This window comes from Python bivittatus, unplaced genomic scaffold (genome assembly GCF_059951505.1).
Source record: "Python bivittatus isolate LINGU-HERP-01145 unplaced genomic scaffold, Pbiv_v1 ctg000700_np1212, whole genome shotgun sequence".
Lineage (NCBI taxonomy): Eukaryota > Metazoa > Chordata > Lepidosauria > Squamata > Pythonidae > Python > Python bivittatus.
In genome coordinates, this window is record NW_028277098.1 from 72831393 (window position 1) to 72857985 (window position 26593).

Sequence of the window (26593 nt, forward strand, 5' to 3'; positions counted from 1 at the left end):
TCCAGGACTCCTTGTTCTTCTTTACGCTGAAGATAGTTCAGTGTATGACATTGGCGGTACGTTTGGGGTCGTTGTTCTGCTGCAGAATAAATTTGGGGCCAATCACAGGCCTCCCTGATGATATGGCCTGATGGATAAGTATCTGCCTGTATTTCTCAGCATTGAGGACACCATTGATCCTGACCAAATCTCCAACTCCATTTGCAGAAATGCAGCCCCAAACTTGCAAGGAACCTCTACCATGGTTCACTGTTGCCTGCAGACACTCATTCTTGTACCGCTCTCCAGCCCTTCGGAAAACAAACTGCCTCCTGCTACAGCCCAATATTTCAAATTTTGATTCATCAATCCAGAGCACCTGCTGCCATTTTTCTGCACCCCAGTTCCTACATTTTCGTGCATAGTTGAGCCGCTTAGCCTTGTTTCCATGTCGGAGGTATAAATTTTGGCCACAATTCTTCCATGAAGACCACTTCTAGCCAGACTTCTCTGGACAGTAAATGGGTGTACCTGGGTCCCACTGGTTTCCGCCAGTTCTGTGCTGCTGGCGCTGCTGGGCATCTTCTGATGTCAAAGGGAAGTAAGCATGATGTGTCTTCCATCTGCTGCATTAAGTTTCCTTGGCCGACCACTGCGTCTACAGTCCTCACTCTTGTCCGTTTCTTTGTGCTTCTTCAAAAGAGCTTGAACAGCACATCTTGAAACCCCAGTCTGCTTTGAAATGTTTGCCTGGGAGAGACGCTGCTGATGCAGTCTAACTACCTTGTTGCTGTGCTCAGTCTTGCCATGGTGTATGACCTGTGACATGAAACTATCTTCCACAACCTCACCTTAGTAGCAGAGTTTGGCTGTTCCTCACCCAGTTTTAAGTCTCCTACACAGCTGCTTCTGTTTCAGTTAATGCCTGTGTTTCAACCTACATATGAAATTGATGATCATTAGCACCTGCTTGGTATAATGGGTTAATCATACACCTGACTCTAATCCTACAGGATCCCTGACTTTGTGCAAGTGTACAAAGTGTGCAAGTGTAAGAATTGATGCTGGTTTGAAGCCAAAGAGTAGTCACACCAAATATTGATTTGATTTAGATTTCTCTTCTGTTCGCTCACTTGGCATTTTTTAAATTGATAAACATAAACAATTACAATATATATTTTTGAAAGCATTCTTACTAATTTAAAGCATTTTTTCACACCTGCCTAAAACTTTTGCACAGTACTGTATATTTCTAATATGACTATCCTGTGTTTTTTTTAACTCAGTGTATTTTGTATAAATGAGTCCCATTTTTCATTATATTTGTCCATACAAAGTCTATGTCTATAAGTAATCCTCTCATAAGTAACAAGTATAATCAGGTCCAAATAAACTGTATTATTTTTAAAAATTTCAGCTCTGTAGCTCTGTGTAAGCTACTCCAGTATGGTATCAACACAGATGACAAGCGACTCCAAGATATCAGGGTAAAAGGGGAAGAAATATTTAATATGGAAGAAGGAATACGTACACGATCAAAAGCAGCCAAAAGTGAGTATTAGTATTGTTTCTTAAAACTGAATCAACTGGATGTACCCACAAAAGTAATTTTTAATCCTTTGTTACCTTCATTAAACAGCCACAATTAATATCAGGTCCACTGAGTAACTGGGGCCAAAAATTAATCTTTCCAATGATAAATTTATCTATTGAAATTTTGGATATAGATGTTAAGACAGTCCTTAATCCACTCAGTCTTTAAAATTTGCATACAAAATGGACTTATTAGCAATAAATATTTATAAAAACTAATAGTGAGATCTTTAGTTTTGTAAGTCTAAATAATTCTTAACACTTAAGTTCAGAGCATATGTCCAAATTTTATGAAAAGCGGTGTAACTTATTTATGACTGGAAAAAAAATATTTTGCCTATTTTGCCATGTGCATGACTGGCTATTCTTCTGAGCCAGTTAAACTATTGTATAATGAACATCTTATACAAAATATTTATTATAATGGTTTCTTAATTAAAATATGCCCTGTTATGCCCTGAAATATGTAGCCTGCAAAAAGTTAACTTAGAGACAAATGGTTAACGACTAGTATTGACAGTGTTTGCTCAGATGCAATAAATATTAATTTTTAATAACAGCATACAACAGTGATGAATGTACAAAGAATCTGTGTATACAGGCAGTCCTCATTTAGCAACTGCCTTGTATAACAACCATTTGCAGTTACAATGGTGATGAAAAAGTAACTTTGCAACCAATCCTCACATTTATGACCTTCACAGGTCTATAAAGCAAAGGAAAGCTGAAATAAGATCATAAACACAGTCTCAGTTTCACTTAGCGATCACTTCATTTAATGAACAAGTTGCCAGTCCTAATCGTGGTCGCTAAATGAGAACTACCTGTAGTCAGGCAGTTATTTAGCTGTTGTCAGGGTCCTAGCACAATAGGTTCTCTGATCCTGGTGCATTTTTTGTGCCAAGAGGAGTTAACTACTGCTGGTTTTATGTAAAATATATATTTCAAAAATATACTAAAGAGGCTAGTAAAACATGGAGCACCTCTTCAGTTGGTTGTGAATATACTTTATAGAACTGTGCTTTCTGAGAGTTCTTAATTTCTAAAAAAAATACTTTTTTGGTATCTTTTAGATCCTGAGCGCTGGACCAATATTCCTTTGTTAGTTAAAATCTTAAAGCTGATAATAAATGAGCTTTCTAATGCGATAGAAGCAAATGCTTCTCGACAAACTGCTGCAGAATGGAGCCAAGGTACTATATTGCTAGGTATCTTCTGCTACTCACCCGTGTTATTTGGATTAATTACTACCTTGTAGTATGTTGTACTGATAACTTTCAAGGCAAGGGAAAAAAAAGATGTATACCATCTTGTAGTTATTGGAGAAAAAGCTAGAATATAAATTTAATAAAATACATAAATATGTGACATGTGCTGCTCTAGTACATAATGTAAACAATGCTCACAGCATTGCATGAGTACCAACAGCATATGAGCGATGGTTGCTAAAAAAAAGAAATCCCTGTGTTGGATATTCACATAAGTGTTCATGTGTTCATAATGCAAGCTCTCTCTCTTTTACGGTCTGTTTTATAGAGGTTTCCCTTATGTCCTATGTCATTTTACTGAGTTACTGATCACAAATATTTACAGTAATGGAATCAATTTTCAGTGGAATAACACAAATTATTATAATGTAGATTCTAAAATAAAATTTACTTGGGGACAAAAATGTTAACACTTGATTCCTAGACAACATTACAGCAAACAGTCAGTAAAATTAAATAAATCTGTCCTGCTAGTTTAATCTCTTATTTCAATTAACAGAGGACTCCAATGATATGTGGGAAGATCAAGAAGATGATGAGGAAGAAGAGAATGAAGGGTTAACAGGACAGCTATTGTCAGATATTCTTGCCACCAACAAATATGGTAAGTGAAGATTTTAAATTTGTGAAAATTACTTAGGATTTTTTTAAAAAAACAGATACAATGCTGATTTAAAAAAAATTTCTTTTGAAATCAGAGCAACTGTAATGTTTATGATTAAACTGTTAAGGCTTGATTTTTTCCCATATTTCAATAAAATAATTTAAGTATGGGTAACTAGACACATTAGTTCCAGGAAATCTAAACCCAAAAAACTGCTTCTAAATCAGTTCCGGGAAACATACAATATGAGCTTCTCCACCATGCCTACACAAACATACATTCTTTGAAATAAGAAAGTTGCATATTTTTGAAGGATACACAGTAAGTGAAGTGGTTGACCTGTATCTGGACAAATGAGGGCTTTCATGATTCAATGGTTCTGCATGCAAAAAAATTTTTTGCTTGTAGAAAAAAATAGCATGTTAAACAGAAGGTTTGGCTAGAATTTTTTTAAAATATGATAATTGATTCCTATATGTAGGAATTCATTATTTTGTGTTAAAAGAAAAAGCATTGAATTATGGTTGTTTCCTATTTTATCTACCATTTCTGAGAAATAAGCTTTAGGAGCAGATTGAAAATTGGATTGGGGAAAAGAGTTTGGAAAAATGTGTTTGTTCATTTTCTGTTCTTGCTGTTGTACTGTTTTAGGGATGGAAATAAAACTTTTGCTATGATGCCATAGAAATAGTAGTCTTGTTTATGCTACTTTTAGATATGTAATGTTGCTGTTAAATAATAGATGGTTGAATAAATAGAAGAAACAGAATCCAAATGCAGTCATTGAAATATGATTATTAGAAATTCTGATTGGTTTCGTTGTTTACTGTTTTATTCAATGTCTAAAAAGAAAACAGCAGTTCATTTTAGTGCAAAGAAAGTACTGTATAAGAAAAGACATTTGAGGCTTCAGTTTCTTTAAGTGCATCAACTTTACTTTGAAACTTGTTTGTTTGACAGATGAAGATTATTATGAAGATGATGATGAAGATGATCCAGATGCACTGAAGGATCCTCTGTATCAGATAGATTTACAGGTAGTGTATCTTGCAGTCTAACTTTGTTGTTTAATTTGTACTTCACTGTCTAGAATAATATTACTAAATACTATTCACCATATCTGTTTTTTAAATGGTCTCACAAATGAGTTTTTTAAAGCAACATCATAATGAGGAGGAGTATCATTAATGAATCCAAAGATATTGTACAGTACAGTAAAAGGCAGAGAGGGATAGGACAGAACACAATGCTCAAGTATTCTTTAAAAGCAGAGCAGTTTAAATCTTGTGGCAGAAAGCAGTTGAAAATCCCTTTCTGATAGTTATGTTCAGAATAATCCAAGAAAAAGTGTTATTCAGAGTGCAGTGAGCCTGTACTTTGGGCCTCAGAATTGCTAAAAATCTGGTATTGCAAGGCCCCTGAGGTTTTTTTAAAAATTTATTTATTTATTAAATTTATATGCTGCCCATCTCCCCCAGAGGGTGACTCTGGGCAGCTCACAATTAAAATCCAAAACAGTAAAAACAATAAAAATGTAAATAACCATATTAAAATTAGCTAATAACAATTCAATATAAAAATACTATATAGAGAATCTTTTATATAGAGAGTTTTACCTGTTATTCTTAGATAAGGGGGTTAAACAAAAATCAAACAGCCTAGTTTGAAGAGGCTTATTTGCAAAATAGAAAGATATAGCCATATATAGCTGGTCATGTAAGTGTTTACCTTTGCAGGTAATGAGAGACTGACTTATGTTAGAAGAGAATTTAAATAATCTTGAAGATAATTCAGCTGGGCTTCTTTGACCTCTTTGGGGTTGAGAAGTTATATACAGAATCTCTCTTCATCTTAGGCAGCTGATGGGAAATCTCAGAAAATCTTCTACCTTTTTCTTCTCTGTATTCTCTTTCATTCCATTGTTTGATGGTTTGTTAATAGTGGCAAGTGTCTTGGTTGTTTGGACATCTTAACATTGGATGGATCACTGACAAGAAAATTTTAATTTATTAGGATCAAAAGCTTTCCAAATGACAGTTAGTTTATTCTACTGTGTTGAATTTTAAGAAACGAATAAAATATTTAAATAGCATATTGAAGAAGAAAATACAATAAAATACAATAAAAGGGTAGATTAAAAACAGAGAACATTGAAAACGTTATTTTTAAATTTCTGGAAAAAATAATGGGGACATCATAGCAGGGTTCTGGTGAATTTTTTGGAAAGAGAATCCAGAAAAACACCTGAGGCAGAAAATATCTCTTTACTCATGACTTGCCTTCAAGAACAAATAATATGAAGACGAATTTTCCCATTCCCTGTGTGAGTTAATCAGAAATAAATGTTCTTCTGGAATATAAGCTTTCTTTGAATTACAACAGGAAATAGACCAGCAGTGAACATTATTCTAAAGCTGACAAGATTGTTCTCTTGACACCTCTCATACAGTTTTCACACATTCATGACTGAAATTAAAGCTGTAATCCTGGAAACAGTTTGAACTGAGTCCCATTGAAGTCACTCTGATATGTTTCAGAGTAAACATGCACTGCATTATTGTACGAGCAGATGTGCTGCCATGCCCCACAGCTGACTGGGATTGAAGTGCCTTACTCCCAAACTAAAAAAAAAAAAAGTTTCTGTAGCAGAAATTCTGCATTCATTCTTGAACAAATGTTAAACCCATACTTTGATTCTGCTTGTGAAAGTTACTCCATAAATGCTTTCACAACTACAATAAAAACTACAACTCCATTACCCTGTGTTAATGATGTTTTTTTCCCATCAAGTATTAACAACGCATTTTTCTTTCTTCTAGGCTTATCTTACAGACTTCTTATGCCAGTTTGCCCAGCAGCCTTGCTATGCAATGTTCTCAGACCATCTCAATGAGAATGAAAGAAGAGTTCTTCAGACCATTGGCATATAAATCCAGAGTAGTTGATCATATCTAACCAACATTTTCTGGTTTATTTCACATTTGTGACCTAAACATGAAACACCTTCCTTTATTCACAAGATATTACAGATACAGTTATTCTTTATTTGGAAGTACTGCTCGTGATTTAGAAGGCAACAAAAGGCAGATATGCATGGAGTTTTGCATATTGAATTCGCACAATGGGAACACTATTCTTCTGATAAACTTTCCAGTTTGGCTCTAAATATTTTTTCCTCCACTGAAAGGCACTTCACTGACTTTACAGTACAGTTTAATGAAATGAGGAAGAAGTTGTTGTCACTAGCTTGTTTATATAGAAACTGGGAAGTATCCCGCTTCACATTTTTGTTATGCAGGGTATATTATCTTGATCTAACCAGATGACATCTTTTTATATAGACATTTGGAATGAAATGGAATCTGCTTCCAGTCCAATACTTTGAATTAAAACCTGAAAAATAAAAATGTTAAAATGTTTCCATTTATAGAAAACCTTGGGGCTCTGCCATTTTCGTAATCTGCACTAAAACTATCATGCACCCATATTGAGCAGACTTGCTACATTAAAACTCAGTTCCTGTGATTATTGATGACTTTTGTTTAGAAACCAAACTTTTTTTATATGAAACTGATTGTATTTAACTTGTTTATTTACTTCATGAATCCATTTCTCCAATACTGTTTGCTTTGTTCACACACAGGATTATAGAACTGGCTAAACTGTAGTCCACAAATTAGTATAAGTATTTTTTATAGGGCAGTAAAATTAATATTGCTGGTTACTCTGCAAGTCAGTACGCCGATGCATCTCCCAACACCTTTTTGCCTTTTTCTCCCTTCTGGGAAATGAAATAAAACTATTCAAACATAAATTGGTATTGTTCTTTTTAAAATTCAGAAAAGAAAATGGTACCCTTTCTCTTGAACAACAAATTCTCTTTTAATCACCACTGAGAATACTGTATTTCTGTATAGGTATGGAAAGCAACTTTCTGCTTAATGTGTACTGCTACATTAACTAATCTGTGTTGACTTCACATGGTTTGAAGCGTGAAACTAAATGAAATTTGCTTCTATTAAATGCCTATTACAAGAAGCATTTCTGGCTCATCAAAAAGCCAGGACTTGCACAGAGTTATAGATAAGTAGTTAGACACATAGTATATCTCTGACCTCCTTGACAAAGACAATATGTATGAAAGCAACTATGTAAGTATTTCTCTCCTATGAATGAAGTAAATCTAATGGAAACTAAATTTTAGCATTCCACAACTGCTGAGAAACTGTCTTTAATTATTTCTGCTTTAGGATGTGTGTTTGCATAAAGAAAAATTACTAATATATAAATTACTAATATATTTTTATGTTGGACACTGAAAAAGAATTCTTGTCCATTATCAACTGAAATTATACCTTTGTAGCTTGATTGGAGTTAATCAAGATTTAGATAATTTAGAAATCATTTTTAACTTGAAGCTGAATTTGGAATATTTTATTTTAGGTGAGTAGTAATTTACCTGATCTGCTGACCTTATTTTTTAAAGGACACCTCAAAAATCTATGACGCAGCTTATTAATTTTTTATTTCTATTTGTCTGAGCAAAATATTTGGGCAAATAGTTAAAATAGATGCCTTAGGCTTTTTTCCTCTCAAAGTGGACAACTTGGGAATTTGTAATGCAAAGATCCAAGTATTATTAAATCTTTTCCATTTAAAATGGTCTGCCCTGTTGTTTCCTAACTTGTTCTTCAGGATTTCCAAAGTGTGTCCATAAATGACAACTCTTTGAAATAAAACAACGGTAAAAATTAACTTGTTATCTTGGATCTGAAGTACATAAAAATATACCTTTGTTATTGTAACATATTAAAACCACTACTAAGGGTACCAGAGAAAGCTTTTGTCCTCTTCATATTTATAGTTTAACCTTACTAATATTAAAATTACCTTTATTTACTAAGATGGACTTAAGACTAACTCATTTTTATTGCTATAATAAATATTGGATCCTTTACAAATACGCCAGATTTTAATGAAGGAAAATGCAAGCAGCTTCCCTGTTTTTTAATAAAAACATAATATGTTCAAAGAATATTCTTGGTTTCATATATATGGAGCAAAGATTACATAAGATCAAAAGTAATTTTAGAATGAGCTATAGCTGTTCATAAATCTTTTGTCTTTAGACATAAATCCTATAAATGTACAAACATTGCACTTTATTCTACATGCATAAGTCATGCCTGTACAAGTATGTTTTTAAATAATGAGAAAAACTGCTGCCCCATTCAGAAGACTGCATCATTGATTCAGCTGGTCAAGGAAGAACTATTTAACTAGCAAGTCCAGCTTCTGTTTGAGCATAGCCAGTAAAGAGAAACTCCCAACTCTTTGGGTATTTGGTTGTCTATTACATGTGTAAGGAATGGTTAGACTAACTGCCTGTTTTCCTTTTGTGTTTCAACCTTTTGCTGACCTAGTGACTCTGTGGCTAAGGGTCAGTCTAGATGCTATTAAGGAAACTAGAAAGGCTTCTTTTGCAAACAGGGAACTCAGGAAAGTTACAAGACGCTGAGCATGTAGAGGTTAGGCTGATGGTAATAGGTTATAAGAGGAAATGGGGAAATGTGGTTAAGCTAAAAGCCAAATGTCTTGCTTGCTCATATCAAAGCTCCTGAAAAGGGGAAATGTCTGCAATCTTCCCCGTTCCTCCTCCCTGCTCCCAGAGCGAACCATGCTAGCTCCGAAAATAAGGAAGTGCCTCCCACGGCTAGACCTTAGCCTGAAAAAGGGAAGAATGACCCAGAACAGGGATCTACAGGGACTTATAAGGAATAAGAGTTAGAGGCTTTCATGGAAGGGAACCCATTTGAATTAATATAAGCAAATGGGAGGGAAATAATATATTCTGGAATTAATATAAACAAATAAGGGCGGAGAATAATGTATTCTGTTCAAGTTTCTTTGGCTGTAAAAACTCATCTTTATTATGCTTTCTGATGACAGAAAAGGTGTAAAAGCTGTTGTAAACTGTTTTAAGGTGTGGCTGTTCTCTGTCTTCTTTCTGCCAGCAGGACAGAGAGTGGTCCACCCTGCTTTTCTCTTGGCCAAGATAAAAGCTGTACTTTCTTTGGAAAAACCTTGGTCTAGAGTCTCATTTGAATTTATAGATTCTGGGCTAGAAAACCTTATACATGTACTTTGTACAAGAGTTATCTTGGCGTGTTACCAGTTTCCTATGCTGCTAATTGAGTTGTCAAATTAAAACAACTTGTGAGTGAATATGTTCAGCAATTTTGAATTCTGTGGTGCTTCCATCTGAGTGAGAAGTTTGCAATCTTTGTCCCACAAATTGTTGCATACATAAATAACTTTTGTTAAGGATAGTTTTAATGCAATCCTAGCTGTATACAGTCTTTATACAAGATAAAAAGTATCTACAGAATGTATATTTGCAATAAGATGATTTGTTAGCTATTAATGAATCAAGACTGACTTGAAGGCAGACCTATATATATAAATGTTTTAAATATATAAGGGAATAGCACAATATTGATAGCAATATCTGCTCATGTTGATTTAGTTTTTAACATTTTCTGCCCTATCCTGTTCATAATTTTTTCAGGGCTTTATTTGGTTACTGTTAGATGGTAGCACTGGAAGGCCTATGTTGATATAAAATATTTGTGATCATTCCCTTTGATTAGATTCTGCTGAACTTTTCAGCTGGTGGTTTCACTTCGTTGAAAAGGCAAATAGAAGATTTACTAAGTTTGATGTCTCTTCACATGCTTCACCAGGTCTTTGACATCCTTTTAGAAAAGTTGTGAAAGTGAACTGTTTCTAATGACTTATAGAACTTTTTTTCTTGTTTAACAAAGGTGTTTTTTGTTTTTGCTTACACTACTATAAACCAAATACTTACGTTCATTCTGGGCCCCCTGAATCACAATTTTAATGTATAGCTCACAAGCTTTTATTTTTTTTTAAGTCTTGACCCTTTGTTTTAGCTGTCGTTGCCACTTACAGCATACTTGAAACACGTACTTTGAAAGGGGGTGTGTGTCTCAATGATCAGAACTACATGTTTCGTTAGAATATAAAGTATAGAATGAGATGATCTGCCTTGTAATACTGGTGCAGGAAGTGTATGGCATGCTGGGAATTGTAGTCGGATTTCACGGTCAGAAGTCTCGGCGAGGCTGTGGGATGTCGGGAGTTGTAGTTGACGTTCGGTCTTGGTCGGTGTCCTTGTCGCCCGTATTTCCTTCTCAACAGCAAAAGGCGGGCCATGGCGGCTGCGGCCAACTCGGGCGGACGGTCTAAGGTGGCGCCAAGCGTAGATTTTGACCATAGCTGCTCAGACAGCGTCGAATACCTGACTCTGAACTTCGGGCCCTTCGAGACGGTGCACCGGTGGCGCCGCCTCCCGCCCTGCGATGAATTCGTCGGGGCTCGGTGAGGCGTCTCTGGGGGTTTGGGGTCTGCGGGGAGCTCGGCGCGGTGTGGGGCTGGACAGCGCGTAGGGGCCACCGACGAGAGGGCGGATTGCGGAAGGGATGTAAACCAGGGTTGTCTTCTTTTTTCCTTCCAGCCGTAGCAAGCACACCGTGGTCGCCTATCGAGATGCCATCTACGTCTTCGGCGGGGATAACGGGTGAGTCTCCCTACGTTTCTCCCCTTGGGTGTAGCCCCTCCTGTCTCCCCAGGCGTAACGGAAATGCTGGATCCTTTTGCGCTTCTCCGCTCCCTAAGACGGCTTTCTTTTTAACAATGGGACAAGAAAAGTTTCTACCAGACAAGGTTTTCTGAGACGAGGATGCAGAGATTGGGGTGGGGGTGAGGGGGACTCTTTCTTTTATCTCGTGTTAGGAAATTATGTCTGTCATGCAGTTCGTACCGTGTGCAAGAAAAGAGAGAAGCAATGGAAACAGGAATGTTTACAGCAATGGAGCTTCCTCTTAAAATGTTGCCAGCCATGAAAATATGTCTAGACAGAGCAATTTTTTTTCTAACTTCACATTAGGAAAAAGTGTTGGCAACAAAAAAAGGCAAAGTGGACTTGAGTGTTTCTCAGGAGCATTGCTAACCACTTAAAACAGGGATGGGGAATCTCTGGTCCCTGGCAAGTTAGCTCTATTTTGGCTGCTCTGTGACTTTCTCTTTAGGGAAACACATAAGGGGCCAAAGACAATGAGAATGGCTGTGCTTTGATGCCTAACCCTCTCCTCTTGAAGAAAGCCATGGAGTACCCAAAAGTGATGAGCGCATCTCTAAGCGTTTCTGTGCTTTGCCTCCCCACCTTTCCTGCCCATTTCCCCCCAATCTTTCTCCTTCAAGAAAAGCTGTGCTGAATAACAGGCTGGGACAAACGATGTAGGATCATACAATCTTTGACATTTATTTATTTATTTATTTGATTTATATAGCTGCGCATCTCACTTTTACATGACTCTAGGGAACTTATAATAAAGTACATAAAATACACAATATAAAAAATAAACCAGTCATCTATACAGCCAGGAGACAGGCTCTATCCCACGCCCAGGGCCCTAGGCTCAGGCACAAAAAGTTTTCAAGGCCTTACAAAAGGCCAGCAGGGATGGGTCCAATCTAATTTCAGGGGGATTTCCCTTCTAAAGGGAAGGTGCTACAGCAGAAAAGGCTTTCCTTCTGGGCCCTGCCACCCGATCCTCCCTAGCCAACAGTACCCGGAGCATGCTCCTCCTGCCAGATCAGGTAGGATGGGTAGAGATATTGTATCAATATCCACATAATTTACAGGTAGTTAATTATTTATTAAGGGTTTTTAATTCCACCCTCCCCAAAAAAGTAAATCCCAGATGGATTTGCAAATGCAAAACAAAAAACCACCAAGCAATACAAAGATAAAAACTTCGGATTCCCTCCCCGGTTATACACACCCTCAGCATTAGACAACGTTAACAGTTATAAGGTGCTTTCCCTTATGGTATCCCCTGCTAAATGGGCATAATAACTTCTAGCCTTCTTAGCATCATTTTATAAGATAGCAGAGTAGTAGTATTAGTTAATATTTGCTCTTCTAGTTGGCAAGACTATCAGTTCCATCGACTGCCAACTGTCTGTCTCTGGACACAATGTGAATTGATTGCAGTGATTTCCTGGCTTTCAGGAAACTGTTTCCTTAAGATCAGTTTAGCTGACCAGAAGAAAAAGGTAAGAAAGAGACTGCAAGAGGGATTTGAGAATATAATACAGGCATTCTACCTGCAAGGTCACAGAATTTCTGTTGTCAAAAGAAGGAAGGTTTTACTTCAAGAAAATGAAAAATCATCCCTTATAGGGGATCCCATGCTTTGGGAAATTAACAGATGTTAATTTAATGTTAATGTTTTGCTACTTTACAGAAGAATGTCTTCTGCATTTGATATCTATCTAGGTTATGGGCAATTTGACTAGTAGAAAAATTGTCAGCTGATTGTATGGTATCTTGAAGATTTGTCTTCCTCTTGTAAATGATGCTGATGTACATGCCATCTAGGCTGAAAAAATAATGCTGAAATGGAGTCAATAGTCGTGGTCCATATCTACACTAAGAACTTAGAGAAATGTTGTCATGAGATCCTGGAAACTAAATTTAAATTGCTAGGTAGAAAATTGAAAGCTAGGACTTTCAAGATAGCTTTCTTCTATGTGCCAGCTCTTCTGTAAAGAGATGCAGTGATACAACTGAAGCTAGGAGATTTCTACGTGTGGATCAGACAATCATAAAAAGAGGAATTTAGACTTTTTTGTCGTTTATCAACATTTTGGAATAAACTGGTCTTGTTTAAAACTCATAAATTTCATTTGAAACAGAATGGGATCAATCTATTTATTTAGTATTTAGGCTTGCAGGCTAACTGATTTGTAGCTGATTCTTAGAGGCAAACTATTAACATCAAGTGGAAAAGCAGCTTTTAAACTGATCCCTAAAGGAAAGAGAACAGCAGCAGAATAGTCTGAAATAAATCATTCTAGGAGTCATAAAAAATCATTTCTAGGAGATGATGGTCATTTTTTTTATGTTAGAAAATTTGTTTATTTCTTTTAAAAAATTGTAATGCTGTACAACTTTTCAGAAAATACTTTTCCCAGATGGGTTGCTTCAAAACCAGGCTTTTATTGTGCACTCTTCTGACTCAAACTTGAAATGTTATGAGAAGAACATTTTTCTACTAATAAACTTTGCATGTTTTCCAAAACTGACTTTTTTTTTAAAATTACAGAATGACTTTTGATTGGTAGTGCTAGAAGCTTTTTGTTTGGAACCATTGAGGAAAGTCAAGAAAACATGCTACAAGTACATAGTATAATATGATAGCTAATTGAACAGGCTGACTCTAGGGGGAAATACTTGTACCATCTATAACTGTTTCTGTGTTTTTCATTTTCTGAGTGAAAATGAAGAAGACATTGTTTCAAAGGGGATAATAGATATAGTAGGCATTATAAGAATCTATTTTTTTCTTTTATTAAAAGTATTAAAAGTGTATCAGTTAAGAAAATATATGGGAAATACAATGAATAATTAAAGCACAATCATATATATGGTTGGTTTCTATTATGAAATTTAGCATTTCAAAGTTTATAAATAATTACCATGTTTGTATAAATATATCAGTATCTGAATAGTTTTCAATTTCTAACCATTAAGGTAATTTTACAAATAATGCTAATTTCTGCAATTTCTTATCCAAAAGTTTAAGTGCATTCTATTGCATTTTAGTGTTGTTCAGTAGTTATCTACTACCTCATTTGTCAATAAAATTAATGTAACTTGTAAAGCTACAGGAATAGAAACTCTGATATAATGAAGAAAATTAGATGATTGTTTCTAAATGAAAACTCTACAGGAAGGTTTGAGGCCAAAATCATTCCATATATTTGGAGGGCATGGCCTCAGATAAAAACTCCAAAATTGTCTCTATAAAATTGCTTTGGCAATAATATTTAGCCCATATATTAGTGTATTAACCCAGTATATTAATACTGGAAATATTCAGTTGTCCCATGGTCAAAAGCTTAGGGTGATGTTACAATGCAAAATTGATTCAAAGAAGCAAAGTGAAAGAAAATATTGCTGTACTGAGTGACTTTAATTCACATAGACAGTATATGCAAATTTTTGTCACAATGAAGTAAAATTTCTGGCAGTACTAAACAATACTGTCCAGGGGCAGTTAGACTTGACACCAGCCAGAGAAGAGGTAACTATGAATGTAATCCTAAATGGTGGCCAGGTCCTAGTGCAAAATGTGAATGTTATTTAACTGATTGGAAATAGTGATCATATGTAATATACATAAAGTAATTGTGACAGGAATACCCAAGATAGTCAGTCTAGAATATGAACAGTCTATTTATCTATCTAGCTATCTGATTTATCTTCTGCCTCAATCAGAATAGTCTCTATTCAACATGACAGTAATAGACCTTTAACTAGAATGTATATGTCATTTCAGAAAGTTGTACGATTAAGTCCAGTAAGTTCTACCAACATACGTAAAATTTCTAAGCCTTGAACTCTTTTCTAGTCCTGAAAATATTTGAAGATACTAAATTTTACTAAAAAGGGGTTTATGTCATCAGACCATTACAGCTTTCAAAGGAAGTGGTAGTGTTACTAGCAAAAATGTGCAGTTTTACTGAGTCAGTACTGTGTCATTTTCAAGGCAAATTATTAAAAACATAGATAAGATATATGCTTGAGGCATTTAGGAAATAAGTATGATAAATGAGCAAAGTTCCAACTTACAAATAGTTGTTCTTGTACCATTAATTGCATTTATTTGTAAGGTTTGTCCTAATATAAATAAGAATAATTGTTAAAGAAGTTACCGTTTTTCTATCTTTCATTTCATTGAAAAATGGTTAGAAACCAAATAATAGTTAGATTTTAGTAAATTTCTTTCACCTATAAAGCTTCTTTAATAATGTTTTTGTGGCTTCTGAACATACATTTATATATTGTTTCCCTTACTTTGAAGGAAAACTATGTTGAACGACCTGTTAAGATTTGATGTGAAGGACTGTTCTTGGTGCAGGTACATTTCTGTTTCTAGTGAATGTCTCATATTATCAACATTTAATTGGATTAGAACTGAATATTTGACAAAATGAGAGATTATTTTATTTATTTTTTAATTATGGCAATATACTTTATTGTTGTCTGTTACTGATTTGAAGTCAAAATAAGTTAAATGACTGGTGAGGCATGATAGAAAGAAAAACAATTTTGAACTTTTTTTAAGGACATTTACAGAATGAGCATATAACCTTAAATACATTTACTATACTTTGTTGTAACTAAATATATTCAGGATTGTATGTTATATAATGGTAACATGATAAAATATACTATCACTGAATTTTAGCAAGTGTGATATACCCAAATGCCTTCTGATTAAATATTAAAAATTGTCACACGTTATGTGCAGGAGCAATAGCATATAACCGGCAAATTCATCAAATAGATAAGAACTAATATTGCTAATTTAAATATGACATACGGTGCCTTGTCTGTCTGTCTGTCTGTCTGTCTGTCTATCTATCTATCTATCTATCTTATGCCTAGCCCAGGAAAATTATTTTAGCAGAGCTGGAAAATATGTGAAGCAAAGTATCTACACCTGCACCCTTTTGTAGAGACAGCTGGAGGCAGCTTCCAAAAGAGCCACAGACATCTGGAAAAAAGAACAGATGCTTTAATATTTCAAAAAAATGTGCTTCATAAATGCTGCCTTGCATTTTGAAGTATCTCTTTTGAAGGATGTGTACATCCCTATTTTATTACCAGAACTGAGTTTTTAAAGTTATATGAAAATATTTCCCCTTTTGTTCGGGAAATTAGGACGTGAAAAGAATTTTTTTGTTGTACGGCAGGCAGCTGAAAACCCTTGCTGATCTACACTTGGTTTGTTTTGCCCACTTTGCTATGAAAGACATTAAGTTAAAAATGCACACTTACCATCAGTGTTTACATGTCCTTTGATTAAAGTACCATATTAATTAAACCTATTGTTTTTGTATTTCTACGTACTGTTGTGTGTTGTACTACGTAGGGCTTTTACTACTGGGACCCCACCAGCACCTAGGTATCACCATTCAGCAGTAGTTTATGGAAGCAGCATGTTTGTATTTGGTGAGTTATCAAAAAGCTAATCATGTTCCATGTGCAATTTGGGGATCTTAATGAATTAGCGTGAAGAGTTAACAAAACTATATAGCATTGACGCAAGAATTGATAAATGTCATCATAGAGTACTTTTATGAGTGTCACAGTGAGGTCTGAAAACAATATGGAACAAGAGAAAAAAATAACAGTATGAAAATAGTGCAGGAATCAGACAAATGTATAACGCAAAACATACAGTAAATAAAAAATCAGTATAAGTTATACAAAATAGACTTTACAAGTTCTGGATGTCATGTATGTTTCTTATGAATTATAAAGCAATTGACATTAATTGGTTTGCTTTATGTAACCATATTTATTGCCATGTTATAAATAATAACTCCTTTATTATTAAACTCTGCAAATCGTCCCATTTACCATAACATTATTATCATGTAGGTGGCTATACTGGAGATATATATTCCAATTCCAACTTGAAGAACAAAAATGATCTTTTTGAATATAAACTTGCAACAGGCCAGTGGACTGAGTGGAAGATTGAAGGAAGGTAAGAGTGTATGTGTTACTATAAATATTTTAAAAAGCACAGGTTCATAGAGCAGCAGTTAGACTGGTAATTTTGAATATAATTATGAAGGCTGTAAAATGGTTTAGAGCTTTCAGAATTTTGGCCCTTATCAGTTGATAAACAGTAATAGCATTAAATCCACTATAGTAGCAGAGCACTTCTCTCAATCCTTTTGCTTGAATAAAAATCAATAAAAGGCAGGAATTGGTGGCTGTATTTGCAGATAATATTAAATAAAGGGCAATTGCTTTTATTTAGCCAGGACCCCAGATCAAGCTAAAACTAAAAAACGTTAGGCTGTTCAAAGGTGCCAGCTCTTGGTTTATATACTTAATAAGTATTATCTAAAACCTTACTTCTATGGTTTGACTTCACTGATTCGGAAAGACAAACATTCAGTTGACATCCAACTGTAACTGAAGCGCACTTTGTTTAGTCTGAGAGAGGATCTGGAGTTTTTAATGTGTTGGTTTGTTTTTACTCTCATTAAGCTATGAGTACCAAAATCTTGATATTTAAATTATTTATCCATCCAGCCATCCAAGGCAACTCTGGCCAGATAACATAAAATTAAAACAGTAATCAGTAATAATACAGATAAGGTAAAACATATGTTCATCATCAAATCTAATATGCATCATCCAGATTGGAGATATCTCACAGCTTGACCCAAACACCTGGAGGAACTATTGTATTCTAGTAAAGAACTCTTGTAGCGTGCAGCCAGAAAAAGTATATGGTGCTGCTGTACTAAAGCTTAACTACTCCCCAAATAGTTAGATTTTGATGGTATTCATTCGTCTAGGTAGTCAGCCTTTTGTCATATTTGTGTAACTGTATTAGCAGCTAAGGTACTGGTAAATTTGTCTTTACTTTAGATTACCAGTTGCCCGGTCAGCTCATGGTACAACAGTCTATAGTGATAAACTGTGGATCTTTGCAGGATATGATGGAAATGCACGGTAAGATGCATTATTTGTCTGAGGCTATGATTATTTTTATTAACAATTATAAGACCACTTGTTTTTAAGGCTCTTGATTTGATAAGATGAAGATAGTTTTACTTAAATTTCTTATTAGTATTTTAGATTACTGTCAGTTTATGATGACATTCAGAAACTCATAATTAAGAAGGCCTAATCTGTTTGCAGTTTATTGAGCAACTTAAATTGAAATAAATCATATGAACTCTAAGTTGCTCTAACATATGTTTCTTCATTGAAAAAATATGTTTTCATTTTCTGGAGCCTCTTTTTCTGGAGAGAATTAACTAGAAATAATATATAATATTTGGCCAAACATATTTCTAGAAGACTATAATAAGTTCTTTACTGTCTCCCTGACTTCTGGTACTTGCTTGTCTCTCCAGTATAATTCTTTCCTAGAATTAAAGAAATTTATGCAGGGCTGCTAAGAATATAGATCAATGTTTCTCAACCTTGGCAATTTTAAGATATGTGGATTTCAGTTCCCAGAATTCCCCAGCCAGCTTGCAAGTCCATACATCTTAAAGTTGCCAAGGTTGAGAAACACTGATGTAGATGATTGAATTCTACAATGTTTGAACATATTTGGGAGCTTGGAATCAGTTCCTTACAGTCAAACTGGAACCCATCTCAAACAAGTCCCTTCAGATTCTCCCATGAATTAATTTCCCAGTATGGAAGACAAGAGATGGGAAATAAATTCTGAGGCAACATCCAAGCCTTCTCTCTTGGAGCTCTGGATATGACAATAGCTTATAGTACAGGTGGACAACAGGGATTGTAGGGCTGCACACTGTGCCTAAATCCTTTTTTGGCCCCTAAATCCCATCAAAGTCTCCTTTGATCTCTAGTGTTGAACATTAGTTTTTACCATTTTGAGCTGTTAGGGGACTTGCAATGTATATTCATTTCTAATATCTGTTAGGGCCTCAAATTGGAAATTTTCCTTCACATAAAAATAGGTTGTGCTGTTACTGTTATATTCCCAGAAGTATTTTAAAAGATGTCTTTTCCTTCAATACAGATTAAATGATATGTGGACTATTAGTTTACAAGACAAAGATTTAACTTGTTGGGAAGAGGTAAGAAGACTATTGATATTTAATTTTAATATTGTTAAATGTTGGATTAAAATGTAATTCCTCAGTGAGAGTTAAGGTTAATCTATTTAGAGATGGATTTTTTGGGGGGGGATGGATATTTCTAAAACGTTCAAGAGAAATTTAAAAGCAGCATGGTGCATTATTCCAAAACTCATGTAGCATAATTAATCCTATGTGTATTTACTTGTAAAGACATCCCACTGTGTTAATTGAGGACGTAAGACTTAATTGTCTTGTATTGGACTTTAATTTGTACATTGGTCTGGAGATCAGCTGTCCTAGATTTTGTTTAAGTTGCTGGGAGCAGGAAGTCTCACCTCCCTACCCCTATCATTTTGGAGAAGAAAGGGAGAGTGTTAGTCTTTGCCAAAGGACCTAGAATATATTCCTTTGCTGAATTTATGAGTGTATAGTCCCCAATCGTGTGAAAATACACAATGATAACATTTTCAGATTTGACCGAAAATGTCTCAGCATGCTTCCAGTACGTATTCGTAACTATGAGGATTATGAGTTACTTAAGCACACTGATAACATTTTAGGTTCTAAAGCCAAAAAGATTCTAAAAGTTTGATTTTGAATTGTACTGGTGGGAGAATCTAAGTTATTTTAATTTTTATGTAGCCATCAAATTCTGTGCTTCTGTTATTCTCAGTTTAGAACCCTATACTATGATTAAATAGCTATCCAGTTTAATGTGTTTTGGTGTAGTAATAAAAATAGTTTGTTAAACATATTTTGGTACACAAGATTTATTACAAAATGAAATACTCTCTGCAATACTCAAGGTACCCTCCCATTGATTAGTGAAGTTATTACTGTTTTGATATAATGACTTTCCTTTCAGTAATTAAGCATGGTCAATAGAATTTTTAAAACTCTTTAAAAAACTTTTTTGGTGAACATTAGGCTATTGAACATATAACACTATTTGAGAAACACATTTGAACGAAGTCATTGCCTCTATAGAGCCAACTGTGTGCAATTTTTTACATTTAAATGATATTGTTCCTGCTGGATTATACCTTAGGGAACTAAGATTGCAATCCTCATTCTTTTAGGAGTACGCTTATTAAATGTATTTTTACTTTTAGCAAGGATATACAGATATCCTTGCTTTCAGCACATGGTTTTTAAAAGTTTAGTCCTTTTTTATTTTTTGATAGTGTCAACAAATCACAATATATATCAGTCTCCAGATTAACAGTGATTCTATAATGGATAGATCTGCAGAAATACTTAGATTTGTAGGTTTCAACACGAGACATTTCCAATTTATTTTGTGGTGTTGCTTTTCAGATTAAACAGACTGGTGAGATTCCTCCTTCATGCTGTAATTTTCCTGTAGCTGTCTGCAAAGAGAAGATGTTTGTTTTTTCTGGCCAGAGTGGAGCAAAGATTACCAATAACCTTTTTCAGTTTGAATTCAAAGAAAAAATGTGTGTATGAAACATAACTGAGCAAAATTGAATAATTAAATTTAAAAACAAATCTCTTGAATATATTTAGTGGAAATGTTTAATTTAAATTCAAACGCTCTTGAGAACTGAGCTGTTTTGGAAAGCCTTCCCCTGATTTGATTTGATTTGATTTGATGTTGCTGTCTTTTTATTCTGTCTTCTTTGTATTGTTGTAATGCCATTGTGTTTTTATTTTTTGTATTGGGTATGTTTTATATTGTATTTTTTCTTTTTAAGCTGCCAAGAACCTTTTTGATTGCAGTGGCATAAACATATGTTTAATAAATAAATGCATTTCCATAGGGTATACCAAGAAGATAATTGTCAGTTATGAGGAGAAAATGTTCAGTGGAAATGTTGAAGAAAATGCTACTAAAAATGAAAAGCAAAAGGTTTTTTTCAAGGATGGGGGTGCCTTCAAGTCAGTTTTGACTCCTGGTGACTGCCTGGACTAGCCCTGCAGTTTTCTTGGCAAGGTTTTTCGGAAGTGGTTTGCCATTGCCTGCTTCCTGGGGCTGAGAGAGAGTGACTGGCCCAATGTCACCCAGCTGGCTTTGTGCTTAAGGCAAGACTAGAACTCACAGTCTCCCAGTTGCCAGCCTGATGCCTTAACTGCAACATGAAACTGGGTCACAGGAGAAGACTATAGCACTTAGTTTAATTAAAGTAATATTGATTACCTCTGTATTTCTGTTGTTATATGTATTAAAAGAGTAGACCTACATGAATTTAGCTTTGCAGTTTCAGTAAGGCATTTGCTTGAATGCTCTTCATTATCAGATTTAGTATACACATTATGACCTGCAAAAAAAAAAAAAAGGCTGTGTGAATCCCTTTATTATGGCATTATGAAATTATCTTATGCTGTGCTGATAGGATCAGCCATCAAGATGAGTTCTGAAATCTAAAGTCCCTAAATCTAAAAATCCAGGGCAAACATTTTCTACAGTGATGGACTGAGTTGCACCTCTGTGTTATTTCTGAAAACAAGTTTAAGGGATCCTCTTTATAATATGAACACCTACTACAGTAATTTATAATTAAAACTTTTTAACATAGCAAAGTATAAAAAGGATGTATTGTTTGTAAACTCAGTTAAAATTTTATGCATTCAGTGTAAGGAAATGAAAAGACAGAACAGGAAAAATTTATACATGCTTACTCAGAAGTAATTTCCATTGTTTTTAATGTGGCTTACTTCCTAGTTGGGGATTGCATCCAAATCTTTCATTAGCTGATAAGCAAGATAACGATTTGTAAAATATTTTGTACACATAAAAAAGAAGGGTAGAAATCAGTCAATCAGTAACAATCAGTAACAATCAGTCAAACGTACAAAGGAAGATGTGCTTTGCTTCATATATTTCTTTAAAACAAGATGCACAGCATTTCAGGGTAAGGGCCAGACTTCACCTTTGAGTTGGTGTAGCCATGGCAAAAACTAAATATAATTTAATCTAGATGCAAGTCTAAATTTAAACCAACTTTAATTACTGTAAATACATTAAATAATACATTGGGATTATTATCCTTCATATATTTAATAATTTCCCTTTCTGTCAAACATGACAACTGTTGGAGGAATTGTAGGGTCTGGGTGCAGCTTTGTGCATCCCTGCTTTAGAAATTGAAACTCTAAAAATTCAATTAATAAATGCTCTTTGTTTTTTAAAATATCAGTTGGACACGAATCCCTACCGAACACTTACTACGGGGCTCTCCACCTCCTCCCCAAAGGAGATATGGTCACACAATGGTTGCTTTTGATCGCCATCTCTATGTGTTTGGTGGCGCTGCGGACAATACATTGCCTAATGAACTTCATTGCTATGATGTCGACTCTCAGACATGGGAAGTTATCCAGCCAAGTCCAGATAGTGAGGTAAAAATACAATTAATTGCCTTTAATTACCTTTGCAAAATCTCTGATTTAACAAATTGATTTCATACGTGAAAAATAGCATTATAAGTAAGAAAGAAATGGTATAAATAGTATAAGTGCTATTATTAAACATGGAACAAATTACCACTAGAATTGAAGCAAGATTATTATATTACAGCTTTGGAAGTGAATAAAAATACAAGTAGTCTCCAGGTTAAGAATGCCCGGGTTACAGACGACCCATAGTTAAGAACGGAGCCTACTGTAGCAAAATTCGAATTAAATACACAATGGTTCTAGCTAAATACACAATAGTTTGAGTTCATTACACAATACTACTTAGACAATATTATACAATAATACTGTTCCGGCTTACATACAAATTCGACTTAAGGACAGATCTTGGGAATGGAAGTTGTTCTTAAATTTGGGACTACCTGTACTTATCCACCCAGACCTTTTAATTTTTTAGTGTTTTAATGTTGACTATGTTAAATGTTCTTTAGTTTTATATTTTTATGTCTTGTTTTAATGAAGTTTTCTGTTGTTTTATTATACTTTTGTAAGCCCCCCAGATCCATTAAGGAAATGGGTGGTATACATTGTGTGGATGTGTGTGTGTGAAGTGAACTGGGGCTGTTCCTGGATGAACAGCAGGGTAGCTGAGAAGGGGCATTTAAATCGCAGCTAGCTTACTTGTGAGAGTTGGAACACTGTGATGGGTAAGCAAAGTGAGAGCCTGATCCCTCAAGGGATATACCCACTCTTTCTCATGAGTAGTAAGGTATTAAGGGGTCTGACAGTTTTCCCTGGTTTGATGTTGGATTGAGATGTTTTTCTCTCTTTCTCTCTCTGTATTAAAAAAGGCAATATCCTTTTTAAGTATGGACTGACCTGTGTATGTGTATGTGTGGTAACAGATCAGCATGTGTGGTGTGTTTCCCCCACAGCTGTGTTTCCTCTTAGGCCTTGAAAAGTGATTTTAGACCCAGGAAATACCCAGAGCGCCAGTGAGAAAACTAGTCCATTTTGAATTTGTGCATCATAATATATGTAATGGGAATACAGTGTATTTTCCATTCTTTGTTTCTAGTTACCAACTGGAAGACTCTTCCATGCTGCAGCTGTTATCTGTGATGCTATGTATATCTTTGGTGGGACAGTGGACAATAACATTAGAAGTGGAGAAATGTATAGATTTCAGGTAATATATTGAAAGCATTAGTCATCAATTAAGATAATGATTATTAGTTTAATTAAGTTTGGACAGTGAACAATTACTTTTAAAATGTTTTTAATGTTTAATATTTGTCTCATGGGAAACCTGAATCAAATAAATAAAATAATGTCAGCACATTTTAATATTTTCTTGATAGAATTCTATTTTGGAGCATGACCCTTTAATCAGGAAGAGACTGCTACATCTTATATCAAGAGTTGCAGGAAGTTAGAAACATAAAAACAAATAAGATAAAAAAAAATTAATAATTGGTTGTTCCATCTAATGCAGGAGGAGAACAGACTAAGTAAGGCTTAAAATTAGTGGATGCATAATTTTGTATATTTTCTTGATAGGTTTATCGGTGTTGTGTACATTATAAGTGGGTATATGCATTATTTTTAAGGAGTTGTTTTGGTTTATGTAATGTTTATCACTGTGTGGCCACTCACAACCTTTGGAAATGGGCAGTACAGAAATAAGGCAAATAAATAAAAAACAATAGGGAATAATTCCAAAATAATGTCATAAAACTGGGGAAAATATTTGTTTTTGCTGCATTGTTATTTATGTTGTTGTCTGATTGTACTGCTTTTAGATATAAGCAACTACCAAATAAAATTATTAAAATACCCTACTATATAGGTAGTCCTCACTTAACAGCCACAATAGGGACCAGAAAATTGGTCATTAAGCAGGGCTGTTTGTAAGTGCAAGTATAGGTTGTAAAGCATTTTTTTTTTTTATGTAACTTCAAACCGTCATTAAATGATTGGTCGTTAAGCAAGGATTACCTGTACTAAGAGTTATATCAACAGTGAAAGCTTTAAGCAAGTCAGGTCAGAAAGAGAGTATTACTATGATATTGGAATTAGTATATCTTGTTTGGATCTCTGTGAATAAAAATTTGCCAGATAAAAATTATGCCTAAATGTAACAGCAGCTTCATATTTATTTGTCATACCTGGTTGGCTTATTTAAGCTTCATTACCAATGCATATATTCTTCTATCTGAGCTTGTTACATCTTCATTATGGAATATAATGGAAATGCTTCTTTCTGTCTTTAGGTAGTTCAGATCTGATGTACAAATTGAGAGCATTGTTAACTTAGCACTATTACACTGAGGAAGCTTCAAGATCAAGGATTATTATTTTCATTCACAGAAGTTTAGAATCCAGCTGAAATGATTTCATATTTAAACTTTGTTTTCCCACCACTTTTCCCATCATTTTTCTTGTTGTATAAAATTGAATAGCTTCTGACATTACAAGCTATCCAATATAACTTCTGGCTCTTCTGAACAGTTTGTGTTATAAACTGCTAACATTTCATACACATAACTTTTCCATGTAGTTGCCTCTGTGTGGTTGTATTTCAAGGAACCATCTATATTACTGTTTCTTTTTCTTTACCTTATCTCATACCATTAGGTTTTTTTTATTTTTTATCCCACCTTTATTAATTTTATAAATAACTCAAGGTGGCATACATTTATTTGTATTTATTTTTATTTTATTTATACTTCAAATTTGTCACTGCCTATCTCACTACAGTGTGACTCTGGGCGGTTTACAGTAAAAACAATAAACATGAATTAAAATAGATAAAAATTGATTAATTAAAATATGCTAAAAACAAACTTCCTGTATGATATTTCCAAGAGGCTGATGTTAATTAGATGTTAATAAACTCAGGGAGTGTCATCAAGGTGCCAGCAAGGTCCCCAGGATGGGTTGTATCTTTCCTCACCCCACACAAGTTAATACCACATACCTCATGCTCCTTCCTCCTCCTGTTCTCCCTACAATAACCCTGTGAGGTGAGCTGGACTGAGAGAGAGTGACTGGCCCAAAGTCACCCAACCAGCTTTAGTTTCTTTCTTTAGTCTCTTTGTCCTACTATTTATTACCCATTTTCTGCATTCTGTGTAACATTGCCTACCCCAAGAGAGAATAACATGATGAGTATGTGTGCATGTATATATGAATTAGGTCAAAGTTTTTCATACTGCTATTTCTTATGAAACTGTTGTAGAGCAAAGAGAGTTAAATCCTTTAGATAATGGGCCAATATATTGTGTTTAATGACAAAAAAAGTTAGCAATCACTCTTATGTAATCTGTTCATGCCAAACTTTGGTTCATAGCAATAAAACTTCTTTCCATTTCAGACTGTAACATAGCATTAACTCTTGGTTTCAGTTTTCTTGTTATCCAAAATGTACTTTACATGATGACTATGGAAGACTATGGGAAAACAGGCAATTCAGTGATCTGGAATTTGTGCTTGGGGAGGTGAGTGAATTCTAATGACAAGGCTGAACAGTTTTCTCCCACAGAAATATGTGTGGTACCATACTTCAGCTTCATCTGTTATTTATCAATAACGTTCTATCAACTTATTTGGTAGACCTTTGATCAAGAACAGAAATTGGAAACTAACTTCCCTTCCTACATTTTTATGATAGCTTAAATAACAATGTTGATCTTAATCTGTTTAAACTCTTCCTTTAGGCAGATGTTGAAAATGAAACAGAACGTCAGAAATAAATTATGAAATTGGACTGGGACCAAATTTGGTGTTGGGAGAGAAGCCAGCAAAAGAAAGCCTGAGTTGCAAATAGGTCAGATCAGGCTGGAAATTATGGTGAATTCTTTTCCTAAGAATTTCCTCAATGCATCTCTATGGCAGAAGCAGTTGGGCAATAGCCTAGAAAACTGGCAACTGCTTTGTTCTAAACTTTTCTCCCTTTTGGTTATGTGACCCAGAATGGAGCATATGCAGCCTGCCCATACTTTCCACTGCCGGTAAACAAAAACACAGGGCC

The 26593-nt window shown here is 34.7% G+C and overlaps 2 protein-coding genes across 3 annotated transcripts in view; both read left to right on the top strand.

The window, feature by feature from the left end:
• The window catches only part of IPO9 (importin 9), a 54883-nt gene extending 48032 nt beyond the window's left edge, over positions 1 to 6851 (top strand). Inside the window, exons 20-24 of the mRNA XM_088153308.1 lie at positions 1397 to 1530; positions 2646 to 2765; positions 3340 to 3444; positions 4405 to 4481; positions 6264 to 6851. Coding sequence (XP_088009434.1) covers positions 1397 to 1530; positions 2646 to 2765; positions 3340 to 3444; positions 4405 to 4481; positions 6264 to 6374 — 547 coding nt within the window. The 3' untranslated portion in view covers positions 6375 to 6851. The remainder of the gene's footprint in view (positions 1 to 1396; positions 1531 to 2645; positions 2766 to 3339; positions 3445 to 4404; positions 4482 to 6263) is intronic.
• A 3732-nt stretch (positions 6852 to 10583) lies between these two features.
• Positions 10584 to 26593, top strand: part of LZTR1 (leucine zipper like post translational regulator 1) — a 38021-nt gene continuing 22011 nt past the window's right edge. For both annotated transcript variants that reach the window (XM_007435978.4, XM_088154211.1), the window contains exons 1-11: positions 10584 to 10845; positions 10982 to 11044; positions 15399 to 15455; positions 16473 to 16552; positions 16985 to 17093; positions 17993 to 18076; positions 19125 to 19182; positions 20503 to 20642; positions 22344 to 22545; positions 23639 to 23749; positions 25968 to 26060. In XM_007435978.4, coding sequence (XP_007436040.1) covers positions 10679 to 10845; positions 10982 to 11044; positions 15399 to 15455; positions 16473 to 16552; positions 16985 to 17093; positions 17993 to 18076; positions 19125 to 19182; positions 20503 to 20642; positions 22344 to 22545; positions 23639 to 23749; positions 25968 to 26060 — 1164 coding nt within the window. In that variant the 5' untranslated portion in view covers positions 10584 to 10678. The remainder of the gene's footprint in view (positions 10846 to 10981; positions 11045 to 15398; positions 15456 to 16472; positions 16553 to 16984; positions 17094 to 17992; positions 18077 to 19124; positions 19183 to 20502; positions 20643 to 22343; positions 22546 to 23638; positions 23750 to 25967; positions 26061 to 26593) is intronic.